General features: G+C 33.7%; 2 protein-coding genes across 2 annotated transcripts in view; both read right to left on the reverse strand.

Moving 5' to 3' along the window:
• LOC106090679 (syntaxin-1A) overlaps window positions 1-16,173 on the reverse strand; it is a 237,162-nt gene extending 220,989 nt beyond the window's left edge. The window contains exon 1 of the mRNA XM_059363079.1: window positions 12,341-16,173. Within this exon, the coding sequence (XP_059219062.1) occupies window positions 12,341-13,215 (875 nt within the window). The 5' untranslated portion in view covers window positions 13,216-16,173. The remainder of the gene's footprint in view (window positions 1-12,340) is intronic.
• LOC106090680 (putative mediator of RNA polymerase II transcription subunit 26) overlaps window positions 1-20,386 on the reverse strand; it is a 285,790-nt gene that overhangs the window by 240,868 nt on the left and 24,536 nt on the right. The window contains exon 3 of the mRNA XM_059363078.1: window positions 19,120-19,588. Coding sequence (XP_059219061.1) covers window positions 19,120-19,588 — 469 coding nt within the window. The remainder of the gene's footprint in view (window positions 1-19,119; window positions 19,589-20,386) is intronic.

Raw genomic sequence — 20,386 nt, forward strand, 5'->3', positions numbered from 1 at the left:
GTTGGATAAGGATGTTCTGGCATGAATTATGCGAAATTATTATTACAGGCAAGTAAAAAAGAAACCCACCACCATGCACATGTGAACTTTACATACGAAAATTCTGCGAAATCAGCCAAAAATTTCAGAATCTTGTGGCCGTAGAAGACTAATCGGGAGATGGGTTTATATGGCAGCTATATCGGCGTATAGACCGATTTGGACCATATTTACCATAAATGTTGAGAATCATAACAGAACACTATGTGCGATTTTAGGAGAACAATATCTCAAAGCGGGAGATTGGATTATGTGGGAGCTATATCAGATTATACTTGGAACGGTTATTGAAAATCTAAACAGAACTCAACCTGCAAGACTTTCAATTTAGATAAAATCCAGGGGTCAAATCGAGAGATCGGTTTATATGGGCGCTATATCAGGTTATAGACCGATTTGGACCATGTTAGCACGGATGTTGGAAGTGATGAAAGAACACTACATGCAAAATATTAGCCAAATCGCAATATACTTACGGCTTCCAGTAGCCCACGAAGTCATGTCGAAGCGCCACATTATATTTGAGCTATATGTATGCATATATCCAAATCTGAACCCATATGACCCATTTCCAATCCCCAACATTTTGAAGCGAATATCTTTATTCGTGATGACCGCTATCGCGATTTAGACTGACGAAAAGACAATCAATGAGTAGCTTTGACTTTTTACGTATGTTTGGCTTAAGCTCAGATTATTTGCTGTTATTACTAATCTATGATTAGTGTTTGCCTATCATGTTTGTACACTGAAATTTTATTTCTTTGTCTTTTTTAGCACCCAAAGGGCGAGAATATTGAATATCACCATAACGAAGGATGGTTTTTTTTAACAAAATTGACCAGACATTGGTATATGAATCGCCAGATAATTCAAAGCATGATTAGGACACTTTATCAATGATAAATTTGACTTGCGGCTCAAAAATTTTCTATAATTCTTTCCTATAATTAGCGAATGTTTATTTTCTTCTTCAAAAAAAATATTTAAAAAAAAAAGTTATTTTTCATTCCCATTACCTTTTGAGCCGTTCTTACAAAACTGCGACACCAAAAAGCACTTTTAAATTCATATGCATATTGTGTACAAACTAATCTATAGTAAAAATAAAAATAAATCTAGATAAATATAAAAGAATTAAAAAAAAGTAGTAAATAGTAACTAAAACCTCTTACTTAGACACATTAAAAGGTTAGATATTATTGTGTGTTAATTTGTAGTTAGTTGTTTCAGTTTCCTTAAGATTCTAGATCACATTTAACATTTAATGAAACTTAATTTTAAAATAATATAGAACAACTATTAGTAGAGTTAGATACAGAGATTAGTTATGGTTGTAGTAAAGTAGTATATTAGTGGTAGTAGAATTAATAACAAATAATACCATTTGAAGATTAAGTTCATGTTTTTGTCTTCGTTTACGAAGTTGGAAAAAGACATTTTAGATGTATAATCAATGGTCGTTAACTTCCGTCAAATGGTCAGATGAGATGTTGCAAGAATGACAAAATTTTTGATGGGACCATGTAAATGAAGGCAATTATATAATGAGATTTTTTTATATGCATGTCTTAATTGTTGGATTGTAGCCATTGGAATTTTAAAGACAAACCCACTTTAACATAGCATAGATGATGACCGTATGAAACAGTATTTGTGGGTTTACTGTTAAATTTTTACTACAGGAATTTATGCGGAACTGGATGTTGTATGACACAGCCTTTGTGGGTTCGGCTATTTATTTTTTACTGCAAGAAGTCATATGGAACCAGATATTGTCTGCTATGCAAAGCATAGCACAGCAAAGGACTCTTTAAATTGTTTGCAGTATTGTGTTGTTGGATGTTTTTACTAAAGTTTTTCATTAGTTTATAAAGAAACAAAAAATTAACTTGGAATAGCTTACTGATATCTGACTCTCCTTAAAGTGACAGCTCTCTTCTTAAAATGACAGTATTTATCGATAACAATGAAATTAAATCCCGTTATCCATTCATTTGCCATTGAGGTGAAACATTTTGCCAAAAGCTTTGTATTTCTAGCATTTCTGTTTCATGTCTGAATGATTTAATAAAAAATTTTGCTTTCCAAATTAAAAATTCATAATTATCTTTTTTTAATTTGATTTGATTAGACCAATAACCGGCAATAATCTTTTTCGTGCCCATATTCCGAAGATAAATGAGAACCAGTTTGTGGCATTGTAGCAAAGTCAATGTGAATAATAAGAGAGTGAGAGAGATCTGAGTGAATGGTTGGATATCAAGTGTTGTTGTTGTCTAACCCAACAAGTAACGAAGTTGAAGTATTAAAGCCAGCTTAGTTCCACGTAACTAAGGTAACGTGTTTGGTTGTCATTTAAAATATTCATTGCAAAATACAATTTCGTTGCCAATAATAGGTTTGCAGTTGAAAAATAATAACAATTTGTTTTTCAACTTTGATGGAATAACAATAGGATTTAGCCTGAATCTCGAGATATTTTACGTTTGATATCACATAGAGCGAGAGAGAAAGAGTAATTTTTATGTAAGAATCTATCACTTTTTTTCAAAACAACAACACATCTCCAATAATAGATTGAGACGTAGAAAAAGACAAATAAAATCATGCATTACATGTATATAAATGATTGAAAACAGACAAAATCATGTCTTGAGTTTCGTGTTGTAGAAGGTTGTTGGAAAATATCTGCCAAAAAGGTTGCAAACAATAAGCTAAAACAAGGCTATTACAAATCCAACTCGTGGTGGCAACATCGAATAAAATTGTTTGTCAATTAAAGGTCGTGTTTGTAGAAAACTAACAAACGAAATGGCAAGAGAATGATGTTCAAATTCAAGGCGAAATGTCTTCCCTTCCATTATCCCTCTTTAGGGATATGTGTTCATGGGAAATATGTACAGAGGTATGCGTGTAATGTTGTTTTTTTTTTGTGGGTGAAAAATAAGGAAAAAAAACTTCAATTTAAACACATTACATCAAGGACTTGAAGATATACATATATATGTAGGTATGTATGTATGTACGTAGTAGCATAGAAAGAATAGTCCATCAACATAGAGCAGAAAAGTTGTATACGATTATGTAAAATAACAATGATTAGAGTATATGAGAGAGTTTGATTACCTGTACTTTTTTTGATTGATTTTGGGAAAACGAAACTTGGTTAGTTATCGTTATCGTCATCGTCGTCAGCGAAAACGTCCAATGTGAATGGAAATAAAAACCAATGCGAATTTACTTTTTCGTTTTATTTTAACAATAAAAAAACGTCCGTTTTAAAACTTTATTTTGAAATATCGAGAATTATGCGTTTTCTGTTTTGTATATATATTTTTTTGTTTTAATATAACTAATGATGTTGTTTCATTTTTTCTTCCTTTTGTTTCAAGATATTTTTGAAAAAAAAAAAAAATCTTTTGTTTTTTTTGTAATTGTTATATTTTGGTTTTGAGTATAATTTTAAACAATGTTTTAATTTTCTGTTTTCAATTTTCATCTTGATATATAGGTTTTAAGTTTTATTTTGTTTTTTAATGGGAAAAAAGAAAACAAGTAAAAATTCTATGAATTTTAAATTAACTACCACTAAGAACTAGTTTACAATATTTGCTTATTTGCTTTTCTTGTTGTTGTTTGTGTTTTGTCTGTTGTATATTATTTTCATTTTTATCTCTTTTCAGTTTTTAGTTTTTTTCTTCTTTTATTTAGCAAAACAAAAACAAAGAATGCTTATCAAAAGGAAGCATTAGCATCATATATGGAGATTGGTTTTTGTTACTATTATTTCTTCTTTTTTAATTGAATTTTTTTATTTCATAAATATTTTTTAATTTTTTATATATATATATGTATATATTTTAATAAAGTAGATACTTTTAGAAAAAATAAACAAATTTTTGATAACTACAATTTAACACACAATCTAATCACACACACGCATTTGTTCTTAAATAATAAACCTATTTAACTAAATGTAATATATAAATAATAAAAATCATACAAAAAAACAACAAGAGAAAAAACTATATTTTCAAATATAACTGCATATACACAGAAGTAGAAGATAACACAAGGAAAACAAAATATACATACTCTCGTACATACATATGTATGTACATTTATACTTAAGAGCGAGCAGCAATATGAGGTGGTGGTATCATCCAGAGATAAAACAATTCAAATCTAATCTACTAAAAAAAAAATCAAAAACAAACCACACGCCGGGCAGTTTTAAATATAGAAAGAAAAATCTGTTTTTTCATATAAAATTCATTTTAAAAATGATTAAATAAAAAAAAGAAATTATATATGATGCATTTTCGAAATTTTCTACATGTTGTTTGGGTGATTGCGTTTGGTTTTATTTGCATTTTTTAGGTGTTCTTGTCTTTCTAAGTATTTGTGTGATTTTTCTTGTTGCATTGCTTAATGTTTGGGGGTGTTTTTGTTGAAATATACTACATACTTTTTTAAAACTTGTTCTTTATGTATATTTCGGTTTTTTACTTTGCCATTTTCTCTATGTGCCGACAACGGTTGCTAACAGCATTTGTATATTTAAGTCTATATGAGTGTGAAATATTTCTTTTTTTTTTTTTGATTGATACACAAAGTGTATGTAGGTATAAAAATATATTAAAAAATAAAAAACTGGATTCATCACTTGTACTATACACAGACTGAACAAATCAATCGCCTTTTTCGTTTAACATTAAATTAAATTGACCTATTAAGAAGAGAAAATTTGCATTTTAAACACCGTTATGATCTAACGTCAAATTTGAGCTACGATATGTGAAATAGTAATGAAGTCAAATAAACAGCTGTTATAAATTCTCCTCAGCAAAGGCATGTCCCAAAGGGGTAACATTTTTTTCAATTTGCCATATTTCTAAACTTTCCAATAAACAAAGCAAAAACATCAAGATAATATTGATTAATGGCCATATTCACAAAACTTTATGAAGCCTTAAAATAGGTTTATTTGATAGTTATATAAAAGAAATATGTCAAATAAACCTATTTTAAGTCTACAAAAAAGTAAATCTTAACTTTTTTTAAGAGATTCATTAAAAAACTAGGTTAAAATATAAGATTCCAAAGAAGAATGATATTTGAAGTTACGGCATGTGTCAAGCGTAGAAACAGAAAAATTGCCATCGCCTCAATACAAAATACATGTGTTATCTTGGCAGCAATAATAGGTGTATGCAGTAACTGTCGTATTTCAGTGCTAAGCGTAAAAAATCCTTATTTTTCACACATTTTTCAATTCTACTTTTTTTATACAGAGTTTGACTATTGTTTATGTGAAAAGACTAACGGTCTTTAAAGCTTTCACTGGAAATGTAAATAAATACGTATTTCAATCAGGGTTGCAATTTTTTGTTGTTGTTCAATCCTACCTTCATTCAGTGTACCCTATGCATTTCGTAAGTTACTGTAATTAGTTTCAACTACGAGGCAAAACTATAGTACTTCGAGGATCCTGTTGTCCCTAAAGCCTAGTACTGACTTAGACTTTTCATCCGAACAACTGTCACACCGTGTTATGAAATAATAGTGAAGAATGAAATGCAAACACATTCCGCAAAGGTAATACTGAGTTCTTTGAGTAAAACTGCCAGCGACATGTCGCTGCGCCAATGAAAATTTCGCTTCAATTAATCTAATACCATAAAATCCTCACGAACTGAGTCCAAGAAAATCTGTTTCATCATAGTGGCTTTTGTTGTTTGGCTTTGTTTGCATTTTGTTTGTGTTATGTCATCCAATAGAATGCAGCATATTTCGCCAACAATTTTCGTGTGCATAAAGTTAGTACTAGGCTTAAGGTTTGGTACTCTATGCGGCTTTTCACGTGCACAACTGTTAAAACCCACATAAAAAAAATTTGGAAATGAGAAATATGTGAAAAATTAGAATGCTTTATTTAGGCTAATATCTTAAAGGCAGCTATTAGGCACAATTAATGCTAGTGTAATATAATGGGAGGGATTAAAGGGATACTTATGTTCACCACAAGCAAGAGCATTTATGCCCCTATAAGCGTAGAAATGGGACATTGGCATTTGCCACATATATTCCCGAATGCGATGAAATACTGTAGTCACGGTCTTACGGCAAGAGTTATTTAAGTCCACCGGGATGGTATGAAATAATCTTCTGAAACACTGCCGTAACATTAATTTTGTTTTTTATATATTGATAATGTACTCCACCCACTCCTATTGCATATGGAATGTAATCAGCTAATTTAAAAAAAAAATTCCTGTGTGTTAAACATTTTAACAAAAGAGCTATTCTCTACAACTGTTTCGCAATTGGGAAGCAACAAATTTTTTACTGAATGATGTTTGAAAAGACGAAAACCATTCATTACCCCTCAAAAAAATTTAGAAAAACAGTAGTTTCCTGGAAATTATTGATTAAAAAGGGACAAGGATTTCTGTTCTCTATAAAATCTCATTAGAACTGCATTTTGAAAGGATGCATGCTTAAATACTCAGTAAATTGATATATGGCTTGAGATTCCAATACGGCTGCTATGGAGAGTTAACATCATTAAAACGATTTTTTTTATATGCCCAGTCTATTTATAGCACTCACGGATTTGAGAGAAAGAAAAATTATGTTAAAAAATAATAAATTTGCAAATTATAATTTGGCTACAAAAAATAAATGCAATTAGTAATCAGTTTAGTACCGAAATATGTAGTGAGAATAAATCATCATCGATTTGAAGGGAACACAAAAACGACATACACTCAGGTGAGGTGAGGTATTATCAAAAATTTGGATAAAGTTTATAAAACAAACTAAAAGTTGATCATTGTATTAGAAACCTTCTAGGCATTGTTGTTAAAAGGTCAAAACGTAGGCAATAAAATGGACAATCCAAATTGGAATGAATTAAGAAACCGTTATGTAATATTTTTAATCCGTTAAAAATAGAAAAATGAATAGTCAGATTATCCACGAATCTAAGGATCACGAAGGAAATGGCAGCCAGAATAAGAAAAAAAAAGACACGTTTGTGGGCAGAATTAACTAATACTCTATAAAATTGCTTAAATTTTGTACAACGTGCGGGAACCCTACATTGTTTAAAAATACTAAAAATATTTAGAAAATCTTAAAAAAATATCACCTCAATGCCAATGTCAATGACATTGTTTTTTTTCAAGGGTTGTTTTATAAACAAAAATTTTCAAATATTCTTATTTAAAATCCACAATATTTGGATAATAGAAAAAAAAAATTTGAAAGTTTTAAACCTCGAAATACTAATTGGCAAAATTTCAGCCTAGTAGTCACCTAGTTGTCTGTTCATAAAGCTTTTTGTAGTTTTTTTTAATTAATTCATTCCACATGATGTCTTTGTGAAACATTTTAGTGCCCATGTTTTGCTTGAAACTGTGTGAACAAACACTTTAAATAATATGTTAACATATATATATACAAAAAAAAAAAAAAAAACTAAACAAATACAATCTTCTCGTAGACCGGTCAAGAACGTCATTTTCCAAAAAAAGAATATTAACCACCGCAACAAATCGTGCCAACAACAATGCATACCAATGATTTTAAGTAAATATATCATATATATGATGTAATATACTTATAATTACTCAATTAAACCAGAACGAAATACTCTGATTCAATATTAATTTACAATTAATGCTGGCATATACAATTTAATTGTGTTATTTTTCAATAAAACACCGGTAGTAGTGGTTGCAATCGAATATTTTGTTGCACTTGGCAATTTGTTGATTGCATACAAACTTTGAATGGGCGACTTGTGTTCTAGTTCTCAATTTACGTTGATTAAGATTTGAAGTATAATGTGACCAATTTGTGGGAATTTTTTCAAAACGTTGCATTGTAGAAAGTTTTGATATAAAACTTTGACTTTGCAAATGTAAAGAAAAAAAAAGCAATGCAAGCAAAAGTGGATTTTTAATTAATGAATTTTTGTTTAGCTGCAATGTCGGCGTTGCAGTAAAGGTACAGAATAATGTTCAAATACGATCGATACGATTTTACATTGAAATAGATAGATCTGACAAGACAACAAGACCTGATGCCCACTCTTAATATTTATAAGGAGAGCTTTTGTGCTAGTTTTTTTAGAAATATCTAAATATACAAAAAATTAGAAGTTACAGTACAACGCTCAGGTATGGAAAAGGGTACTTTTATGTTTGCAGTACATTTTTAAGCATAAGGACCAACATCAAATCATCCGAACCGTTTAAGGCTACTGATATATAGTTTAGTTTAGTCTGAACTTTCTTCAATTTTTATTAGAAATGATTTACTTTTGATATGCAAAGTACGTTACGGCCTTCTATCATTCAAAAGAAGTCATCGAAAGGTCCCTAAATAAAAATGCATCTCCTAATTCGACTTTTTGATACTCTATAAGGTTTAAGAACCATATGAAAATAATAACCTGCATTTACTTGATTCACTTTGGCATACGAAAAGTACTTAATGTTTAAGAGAATGTTTTCTAAAATGATAGGATATGACTCAAAGTCCATTTTCTCTTCAGAATTTCTACATCGCCAGGGGAAGTGGTTGTATTTATTTGTAATTTCTTATTAGAAATATTATTATATGAAAACTTGCGAGTAGTCGCTTGTGTCCAGAACTAAGTTGTACAACCATATAATAAAATTGATTTCACTGCATCTCCAAACTTTATTGAGTTTAAGAAAGACGCTTCTAGCCTTGTTGATACGTAGGCGTAAAATTATTACATCCAGCATTAGAAATCTGTTAATATACCTATTTTGACACGAACTTTTTTTGGAACATCTTTTGATGTGTGGATGTGAACATTCACAAGTTTTCGGGCTTTTTTTTAAATCGAGATAAATGGTTGAATCGTGGAAACTAGAAGACACTCTCCTTCAAGTGTTCGAGTAGTATCACAATGGACGAAAATGTCTGCAGCCTGGTTTCTCATTCTCTGGTTAAGCTCCTATTTATACGATCTGACATGTGATATGTAATTTCAAAAAAAGCAAATCTGAAAGTTGTAGACATCGTGTGATACCTACGAAAAATTTAATATGACAAATTGATTTTGAAATAAATATGCAACTTTTTCGATTAAATCCAGCTTCTATTTCATCCAACGTACATGTAGACACATGTTTATATAAAAAACACACACACAATACATATGAGAATACATGCCAATTATAGCTCGCTCAATTCGTATTTGACTAACATAAGACAAGTCTTATGAATACAGAAAGTGACAGCTCATATGACCTGTCTGATCGTGTAATTGCAGCTTTACAATTTACCGCATCGATATTCTTCTTATTAAAGGATTTTGTTTTTCTGAATATACGATAATTGCTTATTCGAAACGATAAACCTTTAACCGGCAGATGGATGCCGGTTAGCGACTTTTCGTCCAGATAAACTCAAAGAGATGGTAATATACATGCATCAGCTGTTTATTAATTGCTGCGTAATATTAGGTGTGTTCGTGAGCTTTTCCAGCAACAATTGCCATTAACAATTTGCCGGAGAGTAATAAACTTCTTCCGTTGGAAAAAAAAAAACTTCCAGCTAAAATCGGCAAACTCTCATTTAGTGAAAACTAGAACAAACATGTTGCTAAGACTCATCAGCCACTTGCACCATCACCTCCTAGACAGGACAACCGTCAATCGCACAATGTGGGCGAATGAACCTTGGCAGCCAAAAATGAATGCGATTTTTACGAGACACCCACACCCAATTAGGTGGTGACAGCGATTGTAAGTTTGTTGTTCTGCATGTATTTTTCAAGACCATATGGACTTTAAAAGGATTTTTCGCCTTACCATTACCATGGACATAAGGTCTGCTAGTGAAGGGGCTAGCGATCAACCTTCAACCTGACCTTACCAATGGCGTGAGCATGTGTGTGTTGACAGTGTTCAAGCAAGCAAGCAATTTTAGTAAAACTTAACCCAGCTGGGATAACTATGAGCACCACACACGTTGGAACTTTGAATAGTTGACGTCAATGATATCAGGTGGAGAGTTTCAGTGAGAAGCTTGCTTAAATATTGAGTGCCCATGATACTTAATATGGCAAGGCGAGTTACTGGCGCCTTTAAATAACCAATGGGCATCACATTCCTGCGGCAATCGATACTATGGACCGGAACGACCCAGATCACCTATAGAAGCCTAACGAGGATCGCTATCTCCACATGCAAATAATGTGCCTTCTGTAACAACTAATATTTTCATCATGTATGAAAATTGCTGCTATGAGAGGACGCGTCTAGAAGACTTAAAAACGCATCATGCCAACCTCAAGCATTCTAGTAATCATCTTAAACTTGGTTTTAATGCCTTCTTACGCTTATAATACTCATTGCAAGCATCAGAATAGCCCACACTCGAAGGGGGGTAATAATAAGACATTGTTTGCGTGCAGTATCGTGCGACAAAGTAACATTTGACCGGTCTCGGGAAATGATTGTATACATAAAAATAATAACAAAAAACATCTAAGGTGGAGGTTAAACAAAAAATTTGTGTATATTACATTATTTATAACGAAGAACTACACAACACAATATAAATTAAAATTGTATTCTGATGTTGTTGTTCTTAAGAGACTCTACTTTATTTTATAACAATAAATAGGAAGGAAAGAGAAGGAATAGCGTAGTGTATATAGACTATATTTGTTTATGTATATAGAGCGAACTTTAAGTTTTGTTTGTTTATATGTGGTTTTTTGTTTTTAGTCTTTTCCAAGTGAAAAGATATAAAGGGATGAAAATTGCTTTGTTTTAGATTTAATTGAAGTTTAGTTTACTTACAAGGATTATAATAAATAGTAACAACAATGATGGACTTTGTAGTGATGGGGCTGGGCAACATAGGATGGTAAAATGTAGGTACATACTAGATAGACAAAACTAAAATGTTGCTTGCTCCTGCTAAAAGACGGACAGAGGCAAGCTGTTCAAACTAGTTCGAATAATTAGAATAAATAAATATGCCATATGTTCCAGGTTAGCTGGAGAACAACAAATGGTGTTAAGTAACTCTCTCTTCTTAAAAATAGTAGTAGTAGTAGTAGTTTCCATTTGTTGTTGCTCTGTATTGGTATTGCAAAGAAGAAAACGAAATGGGAAAAAGACAATGTTGCATATGGAAAGAAGAACAAACAAACAACAAAACGTATATTTTTAATTTTGTGGGGGAGGATAAAGAAGGCCTTAAAAAGCTTTGCAGAAATTGCCAAGTTTTGAAGTTTGGAAATTGTTAATTGGCTATTTTTGGTAGCGCTGGGACTTGGAGAAAGTAGGGGGAGTGTAGAGCCGCCATACATGTGTGTTGTGACCAAAAGGGTAAACAAAAATGGCTGAAGAAGAATAACGATTTTTAAGGCCTTTTATGGCAGGTTGGTTTATGATGTTTTTTTTTTTGTTCTCTATAGCTCTTCTATTGAATGACAAAAATTAATTGGTTGTTGATAATTAATTGAATTGCTTTTTCAAGGCGTAAGGCCTGCAAGGAAAATTGTGAGAAACAAGTGAATTCTTTTCATCGTTATTACTTTCATTTCGATATTTTTTCTATTTTTTGTTTTTTTTTTTTTTTTTTTTTTGTTGCTTTTTGTTTTGTTTACTTTACTATAAATATGAATGTATATACGTTGGTTTTTGTTTTTCTTTATGTAAAGGAGGTGTTGGTTTTTGTTATTAGAGAAATTGTTACTACAGATTTGGTTTGTTTTATTGTTTAATAATTGTATGAGATTAATTTAATAAATTTTGTTTTGTTTTGTTTTTGCTTTTGTTAAAGATAAATATTTATAATATGTATGGGAGGCTAGAAGGTTTTGGGCGGGGGGAGGGTTGGTGAGGGCTAGGAGGGGCTGGGGTTAAGGTTAATTTTAAGAATATTATTCTCTTGCAAATTTAAATTTGATTTTAAACAATTTCTTCCTCTTTGCCTTCTTCTTTTGTTTTCATTTTCTTTTCATCTTTTCTTCCTGTGGCTGCTGCTGCTGCTTTTGTTTGTGCCCTTAGCACAAGTTTTGTTTCAATTAATTTTTGTATGCTTTTGTTTTTCTTAAGGATTGGTTGTTGTTTCTTTTTTCTTGTCTAATTAGTCGTTATATATTTATATATATATATATATATGTATAATTAATATAATAATAATAATAATTTAATTTAATTTTATATTTAAAAAACAAAAATTATAATAATACGCTTTAATAATAGAAATAGGTTTTGTTTTGTTTTATGGCATTTACATGAAATAACTGCTAACATATGCAGCAACTATGATACCCAACACAGTCAAGCAAAGCAGAATCATAATCTTCTTTCGTCGAGCTTTACTTTGATATTTCAAAGCTTTCTTTGTATCCTGAGTTGCTGTCTGCACGTAGTCCATAGCGTGCTCCACATGATACTCAATGCGATCAATCATTTCGCCCTGCGACTCCACCAACATAGCCATATCCATGAACATGTCGTGCAATTCTTTGATCGATGTCTCCAATTTCATGATGTCGGCGTGACGGGCCTCAATGTCGGCCAGTGTCTGTTTGGCCTGTTGCGTTTCCATGATGATGCCCTGCGTGAAGACGGCCGGATTGCCCTGTTCCAACATATCTTCGAGTTCATCGTTGGTGGTGGCACGGCCGGTGATTTCCAATTGACGTTGTATTCTGCCCTTGCAACGCTCACGGTAGTCGGTCTGTGTGCGATTGTATTCGGTCATCACTTCGACGAATTTTCGTGACAACGTGGAATGCTGGGTCTTGCGTATACGCAAATCGGCCGATGATTTATTCTGTTGCTCCTCCTGTTCGATGTTTTGCTCGATGCCTTTTAGCTTGCCACGCACACGATTGGCATTCTTTTTAATGTCGGCCATGAGATCCTCGAGCTCCTGCTTGGTCTTCTCGTCGGACTGGGGTGCCGAAAGGATGGCTGAGTGTTTTTTCTTCACCTCTTCGACATTTTCTTGGACTTTGTCTATCATGTTGCGTATCTCCTCGACTTGAGCAAAGAAATCGTCCATGTACGAGTCATGGGTGGCGTCCACATTGACGGCCACCTCCTCGGTTTCCTCATCGTCCGACTGAGCGGCATGTAAAGCGGCTAATCTGTCTTTTGTCATGATGCTGCCGTTTGTTTTTGTTGTTGCTGTGGTGGTAGTCCTTAACTACTGGTAGTGATGGCCGGTTAGGTAGGAAATTTTATGAAGTTACGCACCTCCGTCTTGACTTTTGTCTTTCACGATTTCAAGATTGCCGATCCTTGATAATATCTAATCAACAATAATAGCACAAACGTTACAAGGAGTAGCTGGCTTTACTTAGTGTGTGTGAGTGTGTGTGTGTGTGAAATTTTAGTACTTTTTGATTTGTGAATCACTGGACATTTGTTTATTCGCTTGAGGTTTTTCGTGTTTCACACTTTTTTTGTGTAGCTTTTGTTTTTTAGGTTTCAACAATTCTTGAATATATATTTGTCGTTTTAATCACTTTTTTATTTTCTTTTGTGTTCTCTTTCCAATGATATTTTCAATGCCACTCTAACATAAAATCCACTTAATGATTACCCACTGCTGGCGATTTATTTATTGGAGAACACCACCAAAAGTATGTTGGGGTTTAAGATTTCCTTGTTGTTATTGTTGTTGTTGCTGCTGCAGTTGTTGGTGTGTATTTAGAAGAGTCGTTTGCTGCTGCTGATGACTCGTTTAGATGAGTAGACTGGGGGGTGGGTGACGACAGCAGGCCGGGCACAAAAACACGTATAGAGAGAAGAGAATGAGAGAGTATCAAACGACAAATTTTTTGGATTGGTCTCAGGCGTTGATATGGCTCGAAAACAGAAACGTGACTCACTTTTTGGTGCAATGAATGAATTTTGCTACAAAAATAATTTCACTTCACAAATGGATTTTTCCAAAAAAAAAAATTTATTCTTTTTTTCTTGCGACAAATTATACAATGGTTTTTGTTTAATATTTTTATATCTTTCGATTATTTACTGACTGGCAGAACCTACTTGTGCTCTTTTTGTTTGTTGGCTCTCACTACGCTGTTCTCTTTTCTGGTTTCGTTTGCTTGCACTCTCTGGCTGCCACTTTGGGGTTTTGTATGCTAGGTGGTTTTTCTATGGTTGTGAGCCAAGAGTTTGTGAGATGGAGAGAGTGTATGTTTAAGGTTTTTTGTGTGTATTGCTTTTGGTGTTTTTTTTTTCTAGTTTAACTTTTTTTAATTATATTTCCGTTTACGCACTGATGTTTTTGGGCGAAACAATTTTTCGTATATTTCTTTGTGAGGGGAATATATTTTATTTTATTTTATTTAATAATTGCTACTAGCCTTGGGTGACTCAAAATGCCCTTTGCACTTCAATCGTTTTAGCACTTGATTTGTTTTTTGTTTCTTTGGTATGCAATTGTTGTTGTTGTTCCTTTGGTATTCACTAAATGCCTCTTCTTGTTCTGTTGGTTGCCCGTACGTAAAACTTCGTATATTTTTTTCTTGCCAGAAATTAAAGCACAATCACACAGTTGTAAATTTAAGTATTCTATTTATTGCAAAAATTAATTTTTCAATAATTGCTTTATCTTTCTATTTTTTCGACGTGGGGGAGGATATTTATTCGATTTTTTTACTCCCACCAGCAAATTGATATATAATTTTGATTTCGTTTAATCACTGTGTTTCACACGTTTCGCTCTTCTTCTTGTTTTGTGATAATTCCTGTTGTTGCTTCGTCTCGTCGTAACGACGGATGTGTATGCGTGTTTTAATCAATGTAAAAAATCGATTTTCTGCGCAAAGCCTCCCGTAAACGTATTAAAACGAAAAAAAGACGTTATGTTAGGCGGCCGATACTGGGTTTCTGGGATATTTTCTGGGGGGAGATCTTGTGTGGCGTGCCGTTGATATTTTACAGCACAATTTTTGCTTATACGCGCGTTGTTTCTAGCTCGTCGTCGTCTCCAATTCAACAAACGGTGGGTGTGTATTTATTTAGATAAATTTTTCAAAAATTGCAAAAAGATCACATGAATACTATATTTGTGTTGTTTATATATAAGATATTTTTTTATTTTCACAAAACAACTTTCACACTTTTCCTACAAATCATTGGAATTTTATTTGCTTTTTACTATGATTTTAGGAATTTTTAGATTGGACTTCTTCACTTTGCTACACCCGTTTGCATGGGGAAACGTTACGTGGGAAACGTTGCTCTCGTCGCAAAGGTTTACTCTCGACTGAAATGTGGAGCTGTGTGCTATTTGAACGCCGAAGAGTTTTGTTCGCTGCTGCCGTTCCTCTTTTTGAGGAAGACGCTGACAATTTTGTGGAAGTTATTTGCAAAGAGTATGCGTGGATTTCTCTTAAAAAGCGAGGGAGTGCTTGCTTTACTCCTCTCCTCGTCTAGCAGACTGGTGGACACTTTTCCTCTTTGCAATTTTCCTCTTTAACCTTTCTTTTTTTTTAAACCCCTTTTTCCATGGAAATGAAAAATTTTCCGGTTTTGTTAGATGGGCATGTTTAGGTGCTTAAATTTGTTATATTCCATTATTTTTATAGAACATTTCACTTTAAATACACGTTCTAAGCAGTTTGACAACACTTTAACAATATATTTTGTTTTATTTACGAGCTTTTAATAGCTTGCAAACAATTACGTCAAAAATTTTATGTCACTTTAATAAGTATGTGTATGTGTGTCCGTGTGTTTTATAAGGTTGGAAAAAATGCACCATGAAGGGTACTAAAAGTTGCAACTATGTAGAATGTCAAGATAAGATAAACAAAAAACATAAACATTGTTGCCACCTTGAAGGTTCGTGAAAGGCATGGTTTGCTGTTAAAACTACATAGAGATATATTGAACGATTTTTACTGTAAACTTTTAATGAATTTCTTCAATTTTCTGTAATATCTAATAAAATTCAATATTTTTTTTTGTACAATTTATACAGATGAGTTTTATACATACATAAATCGAAATTACACAAATATTATTATAATTAACATAAAAAAAACAATCCAGCGGCTGTACGAATTTGCGATGAGGAGTAAAGTGTCATCATATTTCTTACCTTGCCTAAAACCCCGATTACACTGCTCATTAAATCCGGATTTAAGGCTCTCGTCAGCTGATTTTACAAAGGGAAAACAGATGGTCGAGCCGTTAAATCGGGATTTAAAGAGCAGTGTAAACGGGATTTAAATCAATAAAAATGTTAAGACATTATTCATAAATTGATTTTGCTATAACGAATAACGTATTGCCTTAATACGTATGAATGTATGTATTGAGAAATAAATAAGGCAAGGCAAAAGTCGGACGATAATACCCTGACCCTACCATATAAATATAAATTGAGCGATATGAATGTGTGTGCGCAATATCTAGATCTCATCCGATCCGGCTGACGTGTTTCCATGCACAATTAAATAATCCTTACCAAATTTCTGGCAAATTCGTGCAAAATTGTAGTGCTAAATGAAAATCGGCAATGAATATATACATAAATTTGGGAGGTATATCGAAAAATGAATCAATTTTGATCAAATTAATCGCAAACTTAGAGATGATAAAAATTCGTGCTAAATTTGGTGAAGATGGGCCGATAGAAATAGCTACTAACTCCTTAAAAGTGTTTATCGGAAATACATATATACTATGAGCATCAAAAGTGAGCCAATACCCATTGAATTTTAGTTTATTGCAAGATTGCGGTAAAAATGTTGAACATAAAATTTACTTTTTTTTACTCAGGAAAATATGTATTTTCAATATTCTTGCAAATGTATAATGTTTTAAAAACTGCTGTCCTATATACATTCTTGCAATAATCTTAAAAAAAAACTGTGATGCTAATGCAAATTTTGCCCATGAGCATTCCACTAAAGAATAGGGGCAAACTTCTCACATATCAATGAGTGTCCGAACGCACACATATCAATGAGAGTCCGAACGGCGTGCCGCAGTGCGAGACCTCTTTGGAGAGAAGTTTTACATGGCATAGTACCTCACAAATGTTGCCAGCATTAGGAGGGGAAAACCACCGCTGAAATTTTTTTTCTGATTGTCTCGCCAGGATTCGAACCCTGGCGATCAGCGTCATAGGCGGACATGCTAACCTCTGCGCTACGGATACTGTGATAAGTATACATTAAACGTCCCACGCTATAAGGAGAAAATATTTTTGCATCACCGCAAAAATTTCTCTGACAAATTTCATAAAAATTGGTTCAGATTTAGACTAAGCTCCGATATAAAGATGGAAGCCCCTGTAGCGCAGAGGTTTTGATGTCCGCCGGGTTCAAATCCTGGCATGAACATCAACTAACAAATGTTGGCAACATTTGTATGGTATCCAATCATGTCAAAACTTCGCTAAGCGGCACGGCCCCATATCATTGAGCTTAAACTTGAATACTACTGCATTCTCTGATATGACAGAAGTATCCCCTGTCCCCATAATGGAATGTTCATGAAAAAATATGTTTGTCCCATATAAAGATAGTAGCCGAAGTTGAATTATTGGACTGTAGTGACTGTAGGTTGCAAACAATAATGGAAACTATATCCAAATCTAAACCGATTTTGATGAAATTTAGCAGAGGCTTTCATACCATACCAAATTTGTTGCACAACCTTTGAAAATGGTAGTAACTACACCTTTTTAAGTGCAAATCGGGCGAACCTTATCAAAATCTGTACCGAATTTGACCAACGTTGATAGCGTTTGTCATTGGGCTTAAAAGTGATATGTGAACATTTTCGTGATGTGATCTCCACCTCTTAGGGTTGGTATTCTATTCTGCTTTCGGAATAGTCGCCGAAATTTTTAATTGTTCCGCTAGCGGAATTGTACAGCAATCACATGTTTTTGTTTCCATACCAAAACACGTTATTTTATTTGCACTTATTGTTTTATCTATTTAATTTATTTTTTGGCAAATATATAAAGAAAAACGGACCATTGAAACCAATAAAACAAAGAAAAATGATGCCTGCCGGGAATAGTTTCAAGTGTTGCCACTTTGATTTTTTTGTGATTTTCCTCACTATAAGCAGGGTACTACTTTTCCGCCTATTTTTAGCCAACTTTTTTTTATGTGGAGTTTGACAGCATTTCGCTGAACAGAATACTCAGCTTTAGTTACAGAAAACGATAGGCGGACTATCAGCACAGGAAGGATATGCGTGCAGATGGACATGGCTAAGCCGAATCAGCAGTAATTTCTGAGTCGTAATACACATTTTATCACAGCCACCGTAGTGATGCAGGGTACAGTTTATGGTTTTGTAGTAGGTTCCATATAAGGGTATGGAGGCCACCTTAGCCTGGGGTCGAATCCTGGCGAGACCATGCAGCGGTGGTTTTACCCTCCTAATGCTGGCAAAACTCCGAAGTACCATGCGAGGTAAAAACTTCTCTCCAAAGAGGTGTCGCAGTGCGGCACGCCGTTCGAACTCAGCCAAAAAGTAATATGTGCAAAATTCGTGACGATAGGACAATAAATTCGACCTGTACCTTCAAAAGTTATAGAAGGTTTTTGATGAGAAATCACGCGTGGCTCCGGTAGAATATTTGGGAATAGTTGGATAGATGGATATCTCATAAAATCAGACTAAAGACATTATTTTACTTAAATCGGTTACAATACAACTTAAATTAATAATGAGCCGTAGATTAGAAAAAAGACAGATCGTAAATATTTTAGGTTACCTAAAGGTGTGCAACAAATAAATGTTCGATCTTTGAATTTTTTAAAGGTATTTACGGTATAATTATTAAAAAATTATTTCGAATATTATTCATAAAATACTGGCGATAATGAGTATATTCATTTTCAATGTTCTTAGACTTGTTAGTATTGTTTTTATGTATTATTACCATTTCAACTTCATAGTGTTTGTTTTGCTTCCGTTTCGACCCGAAGTCGACCATATTGCACTATCTCCTCCCAATGGTTTTCGTGATCATCATCATTTGGAATCAAATATAAAAAATAGAATAGATTTGACTTACCGGAATCTTTGTGGTCAACACCACGCCGCATATTTCATCATCTACCATAAACTGCTCACCCAGCATGGCCATGCAAATGTCCTCCCAGGCCCGATCAATATAGTTTTTACGTAAACGTATTAACCATTGTCCTCCTTTCGAATTGGCTGGATCCTCCCACATGGGCCGAATGCCCTTCTTGAAGAGACTCAACTCTCGGAAGGGATTTAAAGCCGTTGGACGTCGCAGGCGACAATAAAGATTCAACCAATGTTCGATAGTGGCACAGCGTCCCACCATGCGCAATGACTTGCTATAATCGTTGGCACGGTGAGCACCTTTGCGCGAATACCACAACCAGTATTCGTGCTGCAATGGATGATCTTCGGGATCCACCTCAACCGGTGGCATCTTATCTGCATCATAATCATCCATATCGTCTTCTTCACTTTCAAATATTTCCGAACTGTGGCGATAATTGCTGAAATTGCTGTAACGAAAAGAGCAAAGAAAAGCCAGTCAATATTGAGGTTAGGATGAAGGACACTCGATAGAGAGCCTCCCGGCACGAGATAACTACGAGCACCACACCGGCTGAATCTTTGAGCCCGTATCTATGTGGTCTTCATCGTTATAATAAGAAGCTCATCTGAGAGCTATCGGGCGCGCCCATAGGTTGCGAATGGTGAAATGCTTTGTACAGTGTGGCTGCAGTGTTAACGACTAAAGTCGAAATTGGAGTCAAATGACTACACTTTTTAACTGCTTTTTGCATAATCGTTCTAATTTTTCTATAAAAGTGTGACTTATATACAATTTGCAGAAAATTATTTTTAACTAATTATTTTAACTAAAAAAATTCCCAAAGCGAGTTTGTTTCGTTCGTTTCTTCTTTAATTTCAAACTATTTTTCGAGATTTCTGTCTCCGATCTATGTTTCGTTTTCAAATTAATTTAAACTAAACTATTCGTATGGCTTGTTTGTGCATCACAGCCGCACAGAGGACGATACCATCTGATGCACTGAGTTTAATGCTACAACTTATGCCTCTGGACATTGTGGCTACCCAAATTGCAGCGACCACTGCCGTGAGGTTAAGGGAGCTTTCTCATTTGTCATGTGGCAGCTAGGGATACTGTGTTATCGTTGATACCATATCCGATGTTTCAGGCAGTGTGGATTACATCCTACCTGAGCCGCATTTTGATAAAAATTACTGTACCACTATTCGTGATAGAACCGATTAGAACAACGATATCCCCGGTAACCGAAGTTACATAGATGGTT

The sequence above is a fragment of the Stomoxys calcitrans genome, chromosome 2 (assembly GCF_963082655.1).
Source record: "Stomoxys calcitrans chromosome 2, idStoCalc2.1, whole genome shotgun sequence".
Taxonomy (NCBI): Eukaryota; Metazoa; Arthropoda; class Insecta; order Diptera; family Muscidae; genus Stomoxys; species Stomoxys calcitrans.